General features: G+C 44.1%; 1 protein-coding gene across 6 annotated transcripts in view; it reads left to right on the top strand.

The window, feature by feature from the left end:
- KLF12 (KLF transcription factor 12) overlaps positions 1-20651 on the top strand; it is a 214884-nt gene that overhangs the window by 181557 nt on the left and 12676 nt on the right. For all 6 annotated transcript variants that reach the window (XM_035114707.2, XM_060273328.1, XM_035114717.2 and 3 more), the window contains one exon: positions 3357-3514. In XM_035114707.2, coding sequence (XP_034970598.1) covers positions 3357-3514 — 158 coding nt within the window. The remainder of the gene's footprint in view (positions 1-3356; positions 3515-20651) is intronic.

The raw sequence follows: 20651 nt of genomic DNA, 5'->3' as shown, positions 1-20651 counted from the left end.
ACTCCACGACTCATATCTAAACATTATGGGTTTTTTTATTCGTTGACTTCAGCATTTATCTCTAGACATAATCACCTTTCATGTAGACCCCTTTAACATTAGAAACATGTTAAATTTATCACATTGCATACCAAAGAGAACAATTTTTAGATTACCTAATACTTGTGAACATAAAAGTTATTCTGCCTTGGTTTGTCCCAGTAAAGAATAAATGGTTACCACATTTCTAATATACTAACTTGTAGAGTTGATCTCGCCCAGCCTGATTTGTTGCTAAGCTACAGGTTTGCTTATTGATGTTATATTTCAAACTTCCTCCGTCACTCCTCCACTGATACTTTCTCATTTTTCTCCTGGGCTTTTATTTCTTTATTTTTACAACTTAACATTTTGGCAGCAAACAACAAATGCTCCACTACTTCTCTGTAGCCCTTTCTAATTCACCCTTTCTGCATTGTGAATAACATTTAATAATTGGACTCTGTTTAATTCAAACCCCTGTAGGAAAGGAACGGCAGCCCAGGCTGCTGCTTCCTGTTTGGCTAGATTGTGTGCCCCCTTTTTGCACTATTATATGAATGGCATTTATCAATAGCTACACTGAAAAGGACAGGAGAAGCAGGGGGTGTAACACAGTGACCGCATAGTAGCTGTGTGTGATAGCACTGCAAAAAAAGGAAAACCTTTGGTTGGAGGTAATAACTATAAAGCGAATTACTAGATATCACAGTCAGTAACACTATCTAAAGTTGCCAAGGGGAGAAATCACTCATAAACAGAAAGCATTCCCCAAGGTTAGTAACTCTTTAACTCATGGTTACAGGTAGGTAGCCGTGTTGGTCTGGATCGAAGTAAAATAAAAAAATTCCTTCAGTAGCACCTTAAAGACCAACTAAGTTTTTATTTTGGTATGAGCTTTCGTGTGCATGCACACTTCTTCAGATACCTTTAACTCATGCAAGGAACAAATGAATTGATCAAACTGACAAATTTGATTAGAATTAGGCTGGAAATGTTGGGAAATCGCACGGCTTCTACTGAAACCAGCAGGACTTGCTTCCCTCCTCTTCCTCATTTTTTCCCTTAGTTCATAGCAAATGAAAACAAGTGGTGGCAACCCAATGGCATTTAGGAATTCATTTGTCTTTTTCGAAACTTTGACCCTACCTAGTTTTCTTAAGAAATTCAAGGTGGTTAACAGTGAACTGACAGCTGTGATTAAAAAATAGCCACCAGTGAAGTGGAGCAACAGCTGGGGTACCCTCAGGGCCGTGACATCACCATATTTCATCCAGATGTAGTCCCACACACTGCCTCCCCCCCCCCTCCAGCAATGAGCACTGAACAGGATGCGTGCAAAGAGAATTGTTGGTGTTTCTAACTGCGAGGAAGCCTACCGCTTAGTGGGTAGGTGTTTGCGGGTGGAGTCAGCAACGTTGGGCAGGGTCATTGGGCCGAATCCTATCCCCTTTTTGTGCTTCTGGTGCAGAGATGGGAAAGGCTTGTGGCCCTCCAGATTTTGTAGGACTACAGTTCACATTATCTGTGTCCACTGGTCACACTGGCTGGGATTTATTATGAGTTATTCATTCATTCATTCATTCATTATGGAGGGAACAGGTGTCGCTGTGGTCTAAACCACTGAGCCTGTTGGGCTTGCTGATCAGAAGGTCGGCGGTTTGAATCCATGCGACGGGGTGAGCTCCCGTTACTCTGTCCCAGCTCCTGCCAACCTAGCAGTTCGAAAGCGCGTCAAAGTGCAGGTAGATAACTATGTACTGCTGTGGCGGAAAGGTAAACAGCGTTTCCATGCGCTCAGGCACTCATGGTGTCCCGTTGCGCCAGAAGCGGTTTAGTCATGCTGGCCCCAAGACCTGGAAAGCTGTCTGTGGACAAATGCCGGTTTCCTCGGCCTGAAAGCGAGATGAGCGCCGCACCCCATTGTCACCTTTGACTGGACTTAAACCATTCAGGGGTCCTTTACCTTTACCTTTTACCTTATTATTGATTTGATCCTTCCGCCTGAAGAAACCTGGGGCGGCAAACACATTCACAATTCAGAAACAAAACAACCCAAAACAATTAAAGACATTTTAAAAGCAGTTTCAATTAAAGCATTATTTCAGCTAGTCCAGAAGGCAACAGGTTATCTGTCCCTGGATTAGCGTTTGCATGGAAGGAGCACATGAAGACGGCTCTGCTTCTAGCTTTAGTATAATCCAATTTGTCATTTCAACAAAATTCATTTGTTATTTGCATGAATCAACCGCTTACTAATCCCTTAACTAAGGGAGAAGAGAGAGAAGTTTCTTAGAACTAGTGAAATAGTTCTTGTTTGAATCTTACATGACTAGGCATGAACAAGATTCTTGCATGAACAGGCATGTAGTATGAGATATTATTTCCTTTTAAGGAGTTAGCTCTCCCCCTCCCCCCCGGTTTTCCTTTATATCTTATGTCGCTTTCACTCATAAAATATTGTATTTTCGGAAACCCTACAGCTAATTGTAAAAAGGTGTTTTCTTACCCATCTTTTCTTAGAATAGAATGGCCTGAGTATTTGAGCTTAACTACTGGGTCTATATTAGCCATCCATCTCGGCTATTAAATGCTCACCCAGATTTTAAAATACAGTGGTACCTCGGTTTGCGACCACAATTGGTTCTGGGGAGCCCCAGAGTTGTTGCTCCCCGAGGTACGCTTCTGCGCATGTGTGAAGCGCCGATCGAGCATTTATGCGCATGCGCGCACTGCGCAAATCTCTTCTGCACATTGCAGGTCGCTTCTGCGCATCCGAGCGCCATGGAACCCAGATGTAAACACTTCCGGGTCCGCGGTGGTCGGAAACCAAAGCGGTCACTCCCCGAGGCGGTCGCAAACCGAGGTACCACTGTACGGTGTTGCTTGAAGAGGGGAAAGAAATTCATGCATTGGTTTATCTTGGGAGCAGCCTCCAGAGCAGGCCTGCACAACTTGTGATCTGTTGAGCCGAACTCAGTTCACCAGCCAATGTGATGCCCTTTCCTACCCCTGTTTTTGCAGTCCCAGGTAGATAGCAGAAACAGGTTAGGGATGGCTGTTTCACGAAGCTGGATTCCATGGGTCACATGTTGTGCAAGACTTCTGTGGGAAAAGGGAGCTTCTAGCCACACAAAAATAAGCGTCCCATCTTGTTGAACTTTACGGACAGAGATATGGTAAGGGAAAAAAGGTTGTGTTTTGAAACCAGTCTTTAACTATCAGCAGTTCGGAGATCATTCCAACCAATCTCCCTGTGAAAGCTCTTGCATTCTGCCATTCTTTGCAGCAAACGGCACAGACAGTCATTAACATGCTGCTTTCCTTCTGTCTCGCAGTTCAATTTCGCCGTTTAGTATTGAGAGCACAAGGCGCCAGAGAAGGTCCGAATCGCCTGACTCTAGAAAGCGCCGCATCCACAGATGTGATTTTGAAGGGTGCAACAAGGTGTACACGAAAAGCTCCCACCTGAAGGCTCACCGAAGGACGCACACAGGTAAGGGTTTTGCCAAAGGTTTTCGCTGTATGGACAGTGCTAGTGGCATTGTCTCTCAGCGGGCACGTTCTGTTTTTGACATGATGAAAATGCACAGTAAACATTAATGAGCTTTCACCACTGTGTAATAAACAGTAATTATTTTCAACATATAGCCTTGGGGGTTATTAAGCTTCCCAGCATCATGTGATTTCAGAATCAGAGGTTTTCCTTCCATGTGGGCACACTTCTGCTGTTCCTGTTCTTTCTCAGTTAACGTCAAACTCTGAAAAATCAGAACTATTATTTTTGCCCAGTTTTGGAATTCCAAGTTTTGGCACATAGGAGCCAACTCCTAGAGGCTGAGCCCAATAAAATATTTGAGCCCCTTGAATGGGCATTGCCATTCAAATGGTCTGCATGCACCGTGTCATGTGATTATGTGGGGGGGGGGCTTACCTGCCCTCCTTCCCCAATACTTTACTCAAGTTGGCACTCCTGCTTTGACACTCGATGATGGTGATGCCATTGTCTCATGGTCAAGGCCAGGCATCCCCAAACTCGGTCCTCCAGATGTTTTGGGACTACAACTCCCATCATCCCTAGCTAACAGGACCAGTGGTCAGGGGTGATGGGAATTGTAGTCCCAAAACATCTGGAGGGCCGAGTTTGGGGATGTCTGGTCAAGGCCTATGACCAAGATCTATGCCCAGGATTGTATTCAACTAAGTCCCACTCAGAGTAGACCCCTTGCAAGTAGTTAACCTAAGTTAGTCATGCCCATTAGCTTCGCTGGGTCTACTCACCATTCCCAGTGTTCAGTTTGACTTAATTTACAGTGGTGCCTCGCTTAACAAACACCCCGTAAGACAAAATTTTCGCTTAAAGAAAGGATTTTTCTAGCGGAGGTTGCCTCGCTAGACAAATTCGTTTTACGAAAAATTCGTCTAGCGAATCGCGGTTTCTCATAGGAATGCATTGAAATTCAATTAATGCGTTCCTATGGGTAAATTTTTCTTTAAAAAAATATTCAATGCATTCCTATGGGATTCGCTAGACAAATTTTTCATTATAAGAATAGACCCGTGGAACGAATTAAATTCGTCTAGTGAGGCACCACTGTACTGGTTGTTCAGCTGATGCCAAAGAAATTCATCTGTTTCTCTTTAGATCAGGCTTCCTCAACCTCGGCCCTCCAGATGTTTTGAGACTACAATTCACATCATCCCTGACCACTGGTCCTGCTAGCTAGAGATCATGGGAGTTGTAGGCCAAAAACATCTGGAGGGCCGAGGTTGAGGAAGCCTGCTTTAGATAATTTGAGGAAGAGAAGGTAGGGTGTAACTTTGAATGGGGGAGGAATTAATTCAGTTTTCATTTTAATGTGAACCTACCTGATTCACATTTCCTAAACCAGTATGTGATCTGAAATGAAGCCGTCCTTTAACATTTGTAGTTCTCAAAGTTTTACAATGTAGTTCTCTAACCACAACGAAAAACATAGAAAATAAAAGGCATATATTAGGGGGGAAATGCACACAAATATGGTTATATTGGTGGAAATAATGTATAAAAATACATTATGTTAAGGGAAATGTGTGCAACTTTTCCTTTCTTTAAAAATTCAAAACTGATGCGGAAATAGGGAGTACTGGAAAAAGAAGAAACGGGAACTGGCAGATTAATCCATCGCTACCTATAACGAAGCAAATGTTTTGTCTTGCCACCTTCAGAGGACCTGGATAAAAGTCCTGAACTTCCATCTGAGCAAAACAAGAGGAGAATATGTATGGAGCTGGGTAGGGGAAAGAAAAAAGATATCAGGATTCCAACTGATTAAAGTTGCCGTCAAAATAGACTCTCTTTAACCAACGCTTCAGCTTTCCCATTTGGGCCTCAGGGATCCCCAAAGTGTTCTCTTGCCTGCTGAGGAGGAACCCCTGTTCCTTTGCCACAGACCCTTCCCCAGTATGTTGCAGAGGTTCCCGTGGAGCATTCTAGGCCACCCTCTTAGTTCAGGCAGGTCACAGCCTCTTGGGCTTCGGGGTAGCCGCACCTGAACTGAGAGTGAACCTTTAGACCACACCCAGCTTTGCCCTGTGGCTGCACACTCAGGGGAGGGTTGGTAAGTGGCGGGTAAGCTGCCTTTCAGCGAAGGTTGCCCCTGATCACCCACGACAAGGCTTCCCAGGAACCCCAAGGCCACTTGGAACAGACTTTGAAAACTGAGGGTAGGAGGCACAGAGCCAAGGGGGGCGCATGCTCTCAGCATCTCTCCGTGGTGGTTCGCCACACCCGACTTGCAAAACCAGAGAGAGGTTATGAACTCCCCGTGGCCACACTGGGGGGGGGGGGCATGAAATAACTGGTGCTTAGCCCTGTGGCTTCTAACGGTTGAACATCAGAGCGCAGGGACCAAACCCTTTTCATAACTTCTATTCTCCTTTGGAGCCAGATGCTAAGTACTGCAATTCAGACTGCCTTTGGAGGAGTGTAATTTTGTGTGGGGTTTAATATATGCATTTGCCACCGGCTTCTGCGTTTAGCAGCACAACTTTGCCTTAATTTACCCATCGTACTTTGCCTTAATTTACCCATCGTACAACTTTGCCTTAATTTACCCATCGTACGGAAGAGCTCACTGGAAAGCCCCTCCTGGAAAAAAAATCAAAAAAAATCACAGGGTGTCTCTGATTGTTTTAATCACCTGAGCTTGTAAATTTCACTCGCAGGCGGCAATCCTAAACCCAATTAACTGGAAAATAAGCTGTTCTGTTAAAATCAGAGGGAATTGGTTCCAAGAAAAGGTGCTTGGATGTCAGGCTGCTCATACCTAAACAGCTGTTTAGCAACTCTTGGGTTAGATGTGTTTTCGGTACTAAATGTCTTTTGACTTCAGTATCCCTAAACAAAAGTGTTCATTTGGGAAGGGGGGGGGGAGAACAGAACCACCCTCATTAAGGCACCAGTAAGTGGGGAGCACAATAATGATTCTATATTGCTTTTGTTTGGGCTTTTTATCGTAATATGCAGTAATATAATAGATGAAAGACTGAGCTGAGTAAATGACCGCATAAGGCAAGTTACAGAACTGGCGAACCAGAAAACCAAAACCATCCCTTGTATAGTGCAAAAGGCTAAAACTTAGTGCTAGAGTGCATTGGTTTGCATGCAGAAAGTCCCAGGTTTAATCCTCGGCATCTCCTTATGCCTTGGGAAGATTCCTGTCTGAAAACCCTAGACAGCTACTGACCCAAATGCAGCAGTCGTTTGATTTTGTATCAGGCAGCTTCCTATGTTCCTATGTATTGTGGCTTTCCGAGTGTCTGATACACACCTGTTTTGCAACCCAAGAAGTTTACTATGGGCCTCCATGGATGACCATATTTGGCAGAATTAATGGATCAAAGACCGAGTTGTGTGAGTCTTACACACTCTATTAATCCCATAGTTTAAACCACAAGAAACAACCACCACAAAACGTAATTACATTGCTTTCGTGCACCTTTTGGGATGTTTGCACAGTCTCATGCAGTGTTGAATGTGAACATACTTTACAAGCTAATCTCATCTTGCATTTATATCTGAGCCTTTGCTTTTTTGCCCAGAGCAAAGTGAGTCAACTATTTATGTATGGCCCTGGGGCTATTAGTGTATGATATTGGCTAGGTATAAATGAATTATGACAGCCCTGCACGCAAGGATAAGCAGGCTTCAATAGGAAAAAAACCAGATCACAGAAACTTGCTGTTGCATAATTTTACCTTTTCATGCAGTGCAAATGCACCATTAGGCATTCTTGCGAAATACTTAAGTAAGCAGAATTGCGCAGAAATTGCTAAATGGTTTCATATGCCTGGAATTCATCGTTTTCCTGAGAAGCTGAGGGATCCGGATTTAGAGATCCTGGTTGAAGCTGAGGGATCCGGATTTAGAGATCCTGGTTGAAGCTGAGGGATCCGGATTTAGAGATCCTGGTTGAAGTTGCTATACACATACAGAAAAGGTTCAGGTGGCAGGTGATAGGAAAGAACTCTGCCTGAGACCCCAGAGAGCCAGTGTCAGTCATGGTAGATAGTATTGGGTTGGGATGGACTGTGCTGTGATAGCTCAGTCAATAGAGCATGAAACTATTAATCTCAGGGCCGTGGGTTCGAGCCCCACGTTGGATGAAAGATCCCTGCGCCGTGGAGTGTTGCACTAGATCAGTGTTTCCCAACCTTGTGCCTCCAGCTGTTTTCGGACTACAATTCCCATCATTCCTGACCACTGGTCTTGCTAGCTAGGGATGATGGGAGTTGTAGTCCAAAAACAGCTGGAGGCACAAGGTTGGGAAACACTGCACTAGATGACCCTCAAGGCCCCTTTCAACTCTTCAGTTCAACTCTTCAGTTCAACTCTTCAGTTCAATTCAATGAAAGCAGCTTCCTGGGCTCTTAAATCCAAAACTTTCATGGACCGTAGAAAAGTAGATGTCAAGCAGGAAGGATGTAGCTTGGATGCCTAGAATCCTGTGAGTCAGACACTACATAATAATAATAATAATAATAATAATAATAATAATAATAATAATAATAATAATAATAATAAATTTATTATTTATACCCCGCCCATCTGGCTGGGTCTCCCCAGCCACTCTGGGCGGCTTCCAACAGAAAAATAAAACACAGTAATCTATTAACCATTAAAAGCCTCCCTGAACAGGGCTGCCTTCAGATGTCTTCTAAAAGTCTGGTAGTTGTTTTCCTCTTTGACATCTGTTGGGAGGGCGTTCCACAGGGCGGGCGCCACCACCGAGAAGGCCCTCTGCCTAGTTCCCTGCAACTTGGCTTCTCGCAATGAGGGAACCGCCAGAAGGCCCTCGGTGCTGGACCTCAGTGTCCGGGCAGAATGATGGAGGTGGAGACGCTCCTTCAGGTATACTGGACCGAGGCCAGTGCTTGTTCCTTTCACTCCATCCAGTCCATTCCGATAGCTTTTGAAGCCAAGAAATAGCATGGGCGGGACTGACATGGTATGTACTTCTCCTGAAACCTTTTCCGCCTGCATGTGAAATAACTGTGTGATCTCCTGGGTTAAAACATAGCCTAAATAGCATGGGAAGCAGCACTGCTGTATCAGCAAAGGAAAGGTGAACCACTTCATTGTGCTGGTGCAACCTTTTCTGCTGGTGATTCAGACATGTTTGGGGAAAGTTGGAAGCATCTACAACAGTGCCGATACTTTGCAGCGATTAGTGCCTTCCACTGGCATTTCAGCTTGGGTTACGGTCAAAAATCTTTGTCTGAGCATAAAATCCGCTAGAGGGCAAACTCTAATAATAAACTGCTCCTTGGAAACCCAAGTATGGCCATACCAGAAGCTAGGAATTCTGAGTCACACATGCAAGGTATTAAATTCTGATTCCCTGCCTCTCACCCATAACCCTGCCTCCCACCCATAACCATCTAAAGTAGCCGAGAAATAGCATGTGTAATGTAAATTATTACAGGATTATGAATCAATTTGTGTGGTCTTATTTCAAGAGAGAAACTATCACAGGTCATATCACCTGTGATTTGTCAGCATAGATTCTACTAATTGCTAACAGCTAATGAGTAATCTGTGCAAATCAGATGGCAGGTTTTTATTTAAAAAACACTGGATACTCATACACAAAATATGTATCCGTTGTTCAAGTCTGTCTCTCTGCATGTATAGTTCAAAAACCATAGTGCCTGCTATGTGGCAGTTTCATACAAAACAACTTCTTTGTGCCAATTATGGCCTCTGTCTTACTAGACCATTTTTCCATAGGCAAAAGGGACTGGTTGCCATACAAGAAACAAATGTACATTGTTTTCCAAAAAGTTGTCCATACTTGCTAGCCCACAAGCCCTTTTCCAGCCCACCTATCAATACCTATGTACGTTAGTCATGTGTGGTATATCAACAGATTAAAAATGAATAAAAGATCCCCATCTTCTGACTTGAACTTTCCTGTCCATTCACCTAGAGAGGATTCTTATTTACCACAGCAGGCAAGTAGCTATTTACAAGCCTGCCCTTGAATTCCTTACCAACCTTGCCTGAGGAGAAGGGGCTTATGACTAAGAGTTGTAGAATTTTTTTTTTACTCAGAATGGACCCACTGAAATTAAAGGCTCTAAATTTGTCATAGTCGTACATTTCAATGGTTTTAGTCAACAGTATTTTCCACAACTTAAATCATGACACATTTGTGTTCCCACCAGTTTGAAATACAGCGTGGGAAGGGTGACTATGCATGACTCTACGCTTACACCAGTGTTCAAAACTTCTAGGCACATTTTGCGACAGGGAATTTCATTAGCGCGAGCAGTTTCTGGGCTCTGGGCGCAGTACTGCGCCTAAGATTTCAGATTAAAACTACAGAGTGGAAGGAAAGGAGGACCTTTTTCTGCCTCCCCACTTCCAGCTCCTCTCTGAAGATTGGAGAAGAGACCCTCTTAAGAATATCCGGGGGGGGGCAGGGGAAGGACTAGACCATGTAAAAAAATGAACATAATATTTTAGCTGCAGTTCATTCCCTTTCAGCTTTGTATTCTTGTTATAAAAAAGAGTGCCTAGACATTTCATTGTTGTGCCTAGGTTCAAGGTGCCATTTAGGTAAAGGTAAAGGGACCCCTGACCATTAGGTCCAGTTGTGACCGACTCTGGGGTTGCGCGCTCATCTCGCATTATTGGCCGAGGGAGCCGGCGTATAGCTTCCAGGTCATGTGGCCAGCATGACAAAGCCGCTTCTGGCGAACCAGAGCAGCACATGGGAATGCCGTTTACCTTCCCACTGTAGCAGTTCCTATTTATCTACTTGCATTTTGACGTGCTTTCGAACTGCTAGGTTGGCAGGAGCTGGGACCAAGCAACAGGAGCTCACCCCATCACAGGGATTCGAACCGCCGACCTTCTGATCAGCAAGCCCTAGGCTCAGTGGTCTTGAGGGACCCACAGCGCCACCTGGGTCCCTCAAGGTGCCATTTAGCTCCTTGCTTTCATTTCTCCATTTCTAACACTGGCTTACACTAACATTTTCTTTAATGGTAGCTTTCTATTTATTTACTGTCTCATCACATTGCAGTGTAATAGTGACAAAATACGATTCTGTGCCCCAGAGAGCTTGCAGTCTCAGTAGCCTTGCAACAGAAGTCATGGAGCTGGATCTAAGGTCTTGTGTGTCCACACAATCTCCACTGGAAGATTCAGTGTTGGAGTTGAAGGGTTCATAATGTTATAATTCAGAGTACTTGGCCTGTGATTAAAAGAAAGCGCTTTGAGCCTCCTTAAATATAATGAAGGGGACCTATCAACAGTCCAGCTCTTAGCAGCCATCAGCCCAGTTCAGATGTGATGGATAGTACACTTCAAATTTGCAGAGCACTTCAGGCACATTATTTAATTAATCCTGTTGACAATCCTGCAAAGGAGGCCTAGTGGTGTTGTCCCCACATTTCAGAGCAAAGCTTGGGCAGAGAGCATAAGATCAGCTTGTGAGTTTGTGCCTGATCAGCTTATAGCTCTTGGTGACACCCAACTCCAGGAAAACTGAGGGCACAATACACAGCCTCAGTGGGCTTTAGTATTATTTCAGAGGATCACGATAGTGCCAGAAAGAAAATGCCTTGATTCTGAGCTATAGAGAAGCCTCTCTAACTAGACTTTGGGGCTCCTGATCAATGGAGGCATTGCTAAAGATGTCAGAAATGCAGCCTTGTTACAGGGCATTCTGTGGTCCAAGGTATTTTCCTTTTTAATAAATCTGAGACACCTGCAGAAGAGAGGATGGCAGACAACTTTTGTGTTTTGTTTAGTCTGAGCCTGTTTAAACTCTGCATTCCTCAGGCTCCACCAGATATTTATTTGAATAAGAAATGGCACCTGTCATTAGTCTTTGTTCATGTTTTTCCCCCCTTTCAGTAGTTGGAAGCACAGGTAAGACCCATGACTGGAGACATGAAAAATAAGTTCGACTTGTTCTGTGACCTTTAAGCACCATTCAGTACCTTTTGTTTTGTTAAGAATGGTTTAATACTATTTGTCTGCTCTACCTGATAGAAATTTACTTGCCTAGAGTAATCCCTTCATTTGACAGAATGGAGACTAGTCATTCTCTCCTTCTAATCCTCTCGGGGTTGGTCGCCATTCTGTAGACTCTTTGGCTTTCTTTACGGCAAATTCTCCACGTTCATTTATGCCACAGGCGACAAGAATTTGTCCCACAACAACCTTGCCAGACTGAAAGGTTACATCATCAGCCCCAACTCCTTACTTCTTTAAGGTTGAAATACCAATACAGTGGTACCTCGGTTTATGAACACAATTGGTTCCGGAAGTCTGTTCATAAACTGAAGCGTTCATAAACTGAAGCGAACTTTCCCATTGAAAGTAATGGAAAGTGAATTAATCCGTTCCAGATGGGTCTGTGGCATTCGTAAACCGAAAATTCGTAAACCAAGGTGTTCATAAACCGAGGTTCCACTGTACTACCGTAGCAGTACTTCAAGTTTGGCTTTATCTTTCTGTGTGTGTTTCCAATTTCACTACGGAAACCACTAGAAGCTACTGTGTTTGGGCTCTTCAGGGCTGTCTCTGTCGTAAGACATAGTGAAGCAACTGCCTCAGAGAGCAAACTGATTTGCCAGTAAAGAGTAGCAGTTTTGACATTTATTTCCTATTTTCTAAAACTAAAACCACTTAGATTTTCTGCTTCCAGAAGCAAATAACCTGGCCCAGTTCCGCCTGCAGTATAGATAGATGAATCGTTTTCTTCAGCTTTCATTTTTGTTACCTGTTTTTGTAGTCAGCAAACGGATTGCTGCAATGTTAAAGGATTTTTGTATATTGTTTTTTTAAAAAACAAAACATTATATGCCGCTTGATTGTAAATAAAAACCTCAAGGATATCAGGATAGAGAACATAATACAAAAAGACGAGGCTCTGGAATAATAGAATCATAGAATTGCAGAGTTGGATGGGGCCATGAGGTTCATCTACTCCAAACCCCGGCAATGCAAGAATATTTTGCCCAACGCTGGGCTCGAACCCACAGCCCTGAGATTCAGAATCTCATGCTCTACTGACTGAGTTGTTGTTACTGTTGTGATCTTCTGCTCACATAGCACCCAGAGTGGCAAATAAGGAATTGGTGACCAAGAACTTGAGATGCTTGTTTGCTTGCTTGCTTGTTCAGAATAGGTAAAATGGGCTTCTAATTGTCAAATTCATTGGTCTAAGGCTGTGTCACACTAAATGGACATGGTCATGTTTAGTTTCTGAAAGTTAAGACTTAGATAATACCAGACAGCAGTGACTCTGAGACATGATAACTGGACCATTTAGGAAATCATATTTTTTTTGTGTAAATGTAAAGAGACCCCTGACCATTAGGTCCAGTCGCGGAAGACTCTGGGGTTGCGGCCCTCATCTCGCTTTATTGGCCGAGGGAGCCGGCATACAGCTTCCGGGTCATGTGGCCAGCATGACTAAGCCGCTTCTGGTGGACTAGAGTAGCGCACGGAAACGCCATTTACCTTCCCGCCGGAGTGGTACCTATTTATCTACTTGTACTTTGGCTTGCTTTCGAACTGCTATGTTGGCAGGAGCAGGGACTGAGCAACAGTCGCTCACCCCATAACGGGGATTCGAACCGCCAACCGCCTTCTGATCGGCAAGCCTTAGTCTCTGTGGTTTAACCCACAGCACCACCCGCGCCCCCATTTATTTATTTATTTATTTATTTATTTATTTATTTATTTATTTTGGTAGCCTATGGTAAATTACTGAGCCACCATCTAGTGCTTCTAGATAATGGCCAGTGTTTTGCCATTCCAGAGCTCAGGGGTGTTGTTAGATTCCAACTCCTATCAGTCCCAGCCAGCATGGCCTGTGGTCAAAGACTAAGGGAGATGATAGTCCCAACAGCATGAAGAGGGCCAGAGCACAGGTCTTCAATATGGCGACCATAAATATAAATGTAGCAAATAAATATGGTGGAAATAAGTTCTATCAAAGTCCCAGGGCTCCGTTTAGGGTTCAGGTGCAAATTAATGCAGCCTTCTCAGATGTGATTGCAAGGATGTGATCATAAAGCGTACACAAATGCGCACACATGCATGCTGAAGAATGATTCCTCTGCTCTGTAGGTCTGACATGGTGCCCAGCTGGAAAAGATCCCCAATGGTTATTCCCACAACAGTGTCTTAGAGGGATAAAGGAAAGCAATCCTTGATTGTGCTCGGTCTCCGAGTTGTTATGAAAAGGTTTTCGGCAGTGACTGTTGGCTTTCTAAATAGTTATATGTGTGTTTATGTCTGCGTGTGTGCCACCTGGGAATGCTGATGATTTCATTATGTTCAAAGAATAAGATTTCCCCAAAGTCCAAATCAGTGCTTAATACTGTGCCTTCTAGAACTTCAGCCCACATGCATTCCTAGAACAAGATTGAAAACCGGGCCCTGCAGCTGCGTGGGGGCTGTGCAAAATATATACGTTACAGATTTAAGGTCACTTAAAGTAGACAGATGTAAGTTCATGGAGTTGATTGTGGTAACATGAAATGCCATTTGGAAGCATTTGCATCTTCATAAACATGTAAGCAGTTTCTCAGGGCTGAAACAGTATGGTTTTTAGGCAGAAATCTCAAAACAACCATCCTGCCCCCCCCCCCCCAAAAAAAATTCTAGGGGTATTCAACCCTTGCAGCTAGTGTTCCACAAAAAATAATAATCCAAGGTATGAAGGAAGGTATGCTAGTTTATGCTACCATACTTACACAACACTGTGTGCCTTGACGTGGTTTTTCCAGAGCTTGCAGAGGAAACAAAGAAGACAACAGGCCTCATTCTGCACTGTACCCAGCCGCATTCTGTACTTCTGTATGAAAGAGTGAATTTTCAGAGATCCTGAGACCAGCCCTGCAAGTTACCATGTGTAACGAGGAGGAAGCTAATATTGGCTGATTTTTATGGTGCCTGAAAGCACCATAACATTGCAGTCTTGTCTACTTTTTCCCAGAAGTAAGCCCTGCTGAACTCTGGAGGACTTGCTTCTAAGTAAACATGTGTAGGATGGAGCTGCATAATGTGAAAATACCAAGATCATGGCCACCGGCCCCATCACAAATAGAAGGGGAAGAAGTGGAAGCAGTGAGAGATTTTACTTTCTTGGGCTCCTTGATCACTGCAGATGGTGACAGCAGTCACGAAATTAAAAGACGCCTGCTTCTTGGGAGAAAAGCAATGACAAACCTAGAGAGCATCTTAAAAAGCAGAGGCATCACCTTGCCGACAAAGGTCCGTATAGTTAAAGCTATGGTTTTCTCAGTAGTGATGTATGGAAGTGAGAGCTGGACTATAAAGAAGGCTGATCGCCGAAGAATTGATGCTTTTGAATTATGGTGCTGGAGGAGACTCTTGAGAGTCCCATGGACTGCAAGAAGATCAAACCTATCCATTCTGAAGGAAATCAGCCCTGAGTGCTCACTGGAAGGACAGATCCTGAAGCTGAGGCTCCAATACTTTGGCCACCTCATGAGAAGAGAAGACTCCCTGGAAAAGACCCTGATGTTGGGAAAGATGGAGGGCACAAGGAGAAGGGGACGACAGAGGGTGAGATGGTTGGACAGTGTTCTCGAAGCTACCAACATGAGTTTGACCAAACTGCGGGAGGCAGTGGAAGACAGGAGTGCCTGGCGTGCTCTGGTCCATGGGGTCACAAAGAGTCGGACATGACTAAACGACTAAACAACAATGTGAAGATGCTTGTGAGAGGTTCATAAGCATGAAGGCATAACCACCTTTTTCGCAGCATCTGGAACACAAAGGTTTATTGCCTCTGAAGGCAGAGGTCCCATTATGCTGTTATAGTTGTTGGTAGACCTTTAGGATAGCAGGTATCTTACTAACCAACTGCCAGAGCAATGTGAATGATCTTCAGGTGGTAGATCACCCACAGATGACATGAAAACCAGTGATACCACTGGAAACACTCCATTTGCAGCAACATGAAGAATACTTCCTAAAAAGTGTAGCCCCTGTAATCAATCACAGGGGTTACAAAAGCATTCCATATCAGGCATTTTTAATAGATTGGATCTCAGTTAAACCAAATAGCAACCATCTTTAGGCTCCTTTGGGAGAAATGGCGGGATATAAATGTAATAAAAATGAAGTGTGGGTGAAACACAACAGTCCAGAGCAGAAGGTCCCATGAAACAGAGGCAAGTAATTCAAGGCCCCTTAATTGCAAGGAGACAAGGAGCTCTGGTTGTACATCCTGGTAAGAAACGAGACCTCTTAAGTGAGACAATCTAAGCTCCCATTGCCATCCTTGCTGGTCACCACAGCGCTTTGTCTCCAGCCCCTACTACAGCATCTTCTTTTATCTAGGGTTTTGCAATATTGCCTTGAGCATGTTTTCTTCAAGTGATTTGCTCTAAAAATGTTAACTGTTTTCTGTGTCCAGCGTTTTAAACAGAGGAAAAGTTGAGAGGTATTAGCACTACAAAAAGTTGCAGTCTGTCTGGCCAGAGACCATAGCAGGACCGGAAAAAATATGATATCTCCTTCATACCACCTCCAACACTCTGGGCGGGACTCTTGTCTTTTGCAAGTCATTATGATGCTTCAGCCTTTGTATGCTGAATGGGACAAATATTTGTGTAATGACGAACAGGGGGAAATAACTTTCGATCAAGGAAATTTTAGGGTTTTTTTAGACAGCAGCTTCCTCGGGAAGGAAGGTGCTGCAATTGGTGAGATGTCAGTATTTGTTTTAAGCGAGAAAAATAATTTCAGCACAGGTAGCTTTCAAGGTAATCTCATAATAAGTAGAAATGGTCAGTCTTTTTCAACAGGAAGCTCTCTGGGTGTCGTTTGCTTGCATCCAAGTTGTAACCAAAGGGGTGTGGCCAAAGAAGCACATTTGCAACTTTGTACCTGAGCAAACAGCCAACTTGGCAGTTCTCCCTTAAGAATGGACTATGGACCCTTGGGTAGTAGAAAAAGGCTGTATAAACTTTGCATTGTAACCTAAGGAACATGTTTCACCCTGCTTTAGAAGGCAAGCAGTAGAGGAAGCTGATTCTTAGCATATTGTTTTCTGACTTCTCTGTTTTCCTTTCCGTTTCCCTGCTAAAACTTACGTTTCTATATCACTTGTCGCTCGCGTGGATTAGAATGTTAATCCCTTTTCAGAATCGCCAAGATAATGGTGCATACCTGCCAAGTTCCGGCCTGAGAAATAAGGGACTGGACCGGAAGTAGCAGACCGGAAGTAGCACTGCCGCCATTTTGGAACTGGGCGGAGCATGCTCAGAAGCAACTTTTGATGCTGCTCTGCCCTGTTCCAAAATGGCCGTCGCACCAGAAGTCGCGCTGCAGCCATTTTGGAACTGGGCAAAGCAGCATCAAAAGTCGCTTCTGAGCATGTTCCGCCCAGTTCCAAAATGGCCGCCGCGCCAGAATAACCCGGGGGAAACAAAAAAATCCGTTTTTTCGGCTGGGGGCAGCTGGAAAAACGGGGGTTTCCCGGGGAATACGGGAGACTTGGCAGCTATGTAATGGTGGTCCTTAAGACTATAGAAAAATTAGGTATGGGCTGAAAGAACTGGAACTACACTGGAAATGTAAAATGGTAATACATATGTATTTCCTCTTGCCACCAAATTAACAAAATCCTCAGCACCTTCACAAAACTTCAGTTCCCAGGATGAAGATTCGGAAGCCAGGTCAGGACCACTTTCCCTCTTACAAGCTTCACTCCTGGCTCAGATTTTCAGAATACACCTCCTGTATCTAGAAGTACACCTAGTTGGGACCAGAGAGAAGAGTTGCTCAGACTCTGGAACTCTGGGATGTCAGGAAAGCTATGCAAACTCCAAGGGCTGTTTTACAGGACCTACTGTGATGCTGCAAAGGATTCTGGGGCACATCTCTCAAGCTGGCCTCTTAGGACAGGAAACGTCAATGAGTTCTTCCAACCATTGGTTAGAACAGCCTTTGTCAACTTGGAGGGTGCCAGGTTGATGAAGGTTGGATTAGAATCTCCTTCAGGATCCTCACCGCAACTTGGTGACCTATGCCTCATTTTCCGACATTGTTTGCAGACAACAGCAGACAATGCGTGAGGAAATAGGGGAAGGGTAACTTTAGAAGAGAACTTGTCCTGAACGTAGGAGTGACACATTAACCAACAGAAGAATAAGACGAGGGATGTATATTCTTCCTTAAGTTTCCTGATTTATTATACATCATATCACAACTCGCCCAAAGTCCGTATGAGTCAGCGTTAGAACAAGGAAACTAATCCATAGTTGCGATTTCTGGGACTTTGCCCCAAGTTGACCCGTAATGGATTATGAAGAAGCTACTCTGTTCTTAGAACATATAGTTCCCATGTGTTTGCTCAGTGTCAATGTGCTAATGAGAGCATTGATTTGCATAATTTGCTGTTAACGGTGGTTCTACAAAGCTTACGTTCAATAACTTCCCCCAAACAGATAATGATGATTCAGCCCATTCACTTATATCACATACTTAAATCATACTGAATCAAAGCGCTCTCGTGAGACCAAGTGACTCAAGGCGCACTCATTTCTGACCAGTTTGTGACTCAGTATATTCTGTCTGCTTTGATGCAGCTCAATATATGCAAACTGTGGTGTGATCATCTACTTGGCTTTGAAACTGCATGTAGGCATTAAATCCAAAAATGCTCTCCATGTGAGTATGGCTGCTTCAGGAAGCCACCGTCCTTTTATTGGTTTGCAGTGAGTGTCATAGCTGAAGTTGTCTGAACCATGTGGGAGTCCACATAACAAGATACTTAACTTGCCAAATGCTTTTCTCATTTTCACACTTCAGATAAGGCCCAATTTGGCATCACCTTTGTGTTTTCATCTGGGTGGCAAGTGTACAGTATAATGAAGTGAAACATCATTGATTGCTTTTGCCCTGTAGAAGAAAATTTACACATTGGTGCGGTTTCATTATTCATTCATTCATTTGTTGTCTTTCTGAATCTCCCTTCCCCGCAAGGATGTTCAGGGTGATGTCCAATAAAATAAGGTAAAGGACCCCCTGGACGGTTAAGTCCAGTCAAAGGCAACTATGGGGTTGCGGCACTCATCTCGCTTTCAGGCCGAGGGAGCCGGCATTTGTCCACAAACAGCTTTCCAGGTCATGTGGCCAGCATGACCAGACCGCTTCTGGTGCAATGGAACACCGTAATGGAAGCCAGAGAACACGGAAACATGGTTTACCTTCCCACCACAGTGGTGCCTATTTAGAATCATAGAGTTAGAAGAGACCACAAGGGCCATCCAGTCCAACCCCCTGCCAAGCAGGAAACACCATCAAAGCATTCCTGACAGATGGCTGTCAAGCCTCTGCTTAAAGACCTCCAAAGAAGGAGACTCCACCACAGTCCTTGGCAGCAAGTTCCAATGTTGAACAGCTCTTACTGTCAGGAAGTTCTTCCTAATGATTAGGTGGAATCTTCTTTCTTGTAGCTTGAATCCATTGCCCCGTGTCCGCTTCTCTGGAGCAGCAGAAAACAACCTTTCACCCTCTTCTATATGACATCCTTTTATATATTTGAACATGGCTATCATATCACCCCTTAACCTTCTCTTCTCCAGGCTAAACATACCCAGCTCCCTAAGCCGTTCCTCACAAGGCATCGTTTCCAGGCCTTTGACCATTTTGGTTGCCAAGCCTCTGCTTAAAGACCTCCAAAGAAGGAGACTCCACCACAGTCCTTGGCAGCAAGTTCCAATGTTGAACAGCTCTTACTGTCAGGAAGTTCTTCCTAATGATTAGGTGGAATCTTCTTTCTTGTAGCTTGAATCCATTGCCCCGTGTCCGCTTCTCTGGAGCAGCAGAAAACAACCTTTCACCCTCTTCTATATGACATCCTTTTATATATTTGAACATGGCTATCATATCACCCCTTAACCTTCTCTTCTCCAGGCTAAACATACCCAGCTCCCTAAGCCGTTCCTCACAAGGCATCGTTTCCAGGCCTTTGACCATTTTGGTTGCCCTCCTCTGGACACGTTCCAGCTAGTCAGTATCCTTCTTGAACTGTGGATGCTGGACTAGATAGGCCACTGGTCCAATCCAACAACCTCTTATTAGGTTACTGATAATGGAGTTCCAACTCCCGTTCCACTATTCATTCCTGTCCTTACACTTCCCTAGTCACACGTCTGATGACAATGCTACCATTTTACTTCAGATCCAGACCAGCAACCAACATTCATGACTTGAGAAACCCAAACCTCAAGGACTATAATGTATTTATCTACTCACACTGGTATGCTTTCAAACTGCTAGGTTGGCGGAAGATGGGACAGAGCAATGGGAGTTCACCCCGTCGCACAGATTCAAATTGCCGACCTTCCAAATGGCAAGCCCAAGAGGCTTAGTGGTTTAGACCACAGCACCACCCGCTCCCTACAATAAAAACACAACACCATAAATAATGCAACAATAACCAACTATAAAATACTTGTGAGAATCAGAACCATCAAAACTGCTACTGTTAGGTATTAGAAACAACCTAACCTCACTTTATAAAAGCCTGAGTTTAAAAATTCTGCAGCTGACATCTAAGCATCAAGAAAACAAAGCTATCCCAAAAGGAAAAACATTCCAGAGTTAGAGTGCCACCACCAAGAAGACTTTATTGCACATTCCCCTACTGCGAATACTCATAAGAACCACCATCTTAATAACTAGGTTGGCTGGTATTGGAGGAGGCATTGCATATACTTGACCCCCAAGTCATTTAGGACCATATCATTACCAACATCTTGAACTGGTCCCAGTAGCACACAGTGCAGTGAAGTTAGAATACAAGTTGTGGTTGCCCCAGTTTTCAGCATACCCCACCCTTCATTCACAGGCCCCAAGGTGGGCTGCAACAGTTTACAATTCAGCATTAAGAACAGAAATATCTAGCAGGCTATTCTTCTAATGTCCTCTCCTCTACCACGCCAGCCCAGCACTAGATGAACTGTTGCTGTGTTTGGTGGCACTGCAGCAAGACTGGGACACTAGGACATGCTCGGCAGGTAGGGATGCTCATCCTAGTAATAACCTGAAACGACTTTTGTGTCCTTCATCAGGTTTCATGACAGAC

Source organism: Zootoca vivipara, chromosome 4 (assembly GCF_963506605.1).
Source record: "Zootoca vivipara chromosome 4, rZooViv1.1, whole genome shotgun sequence".
In the NCBI taxonomy this organism is placed as follows: domain Eukaryota; kingdom Metazoa; phylum Chordata; class Lepidosauria; order Squamata; family Lacertidae; genus Zootoca; species Zootoca vivipara.
Note: the sequence above shows the minus strand (reverse complement) of the source record. Positions and strands in the feature narration are given on the sequence as shown.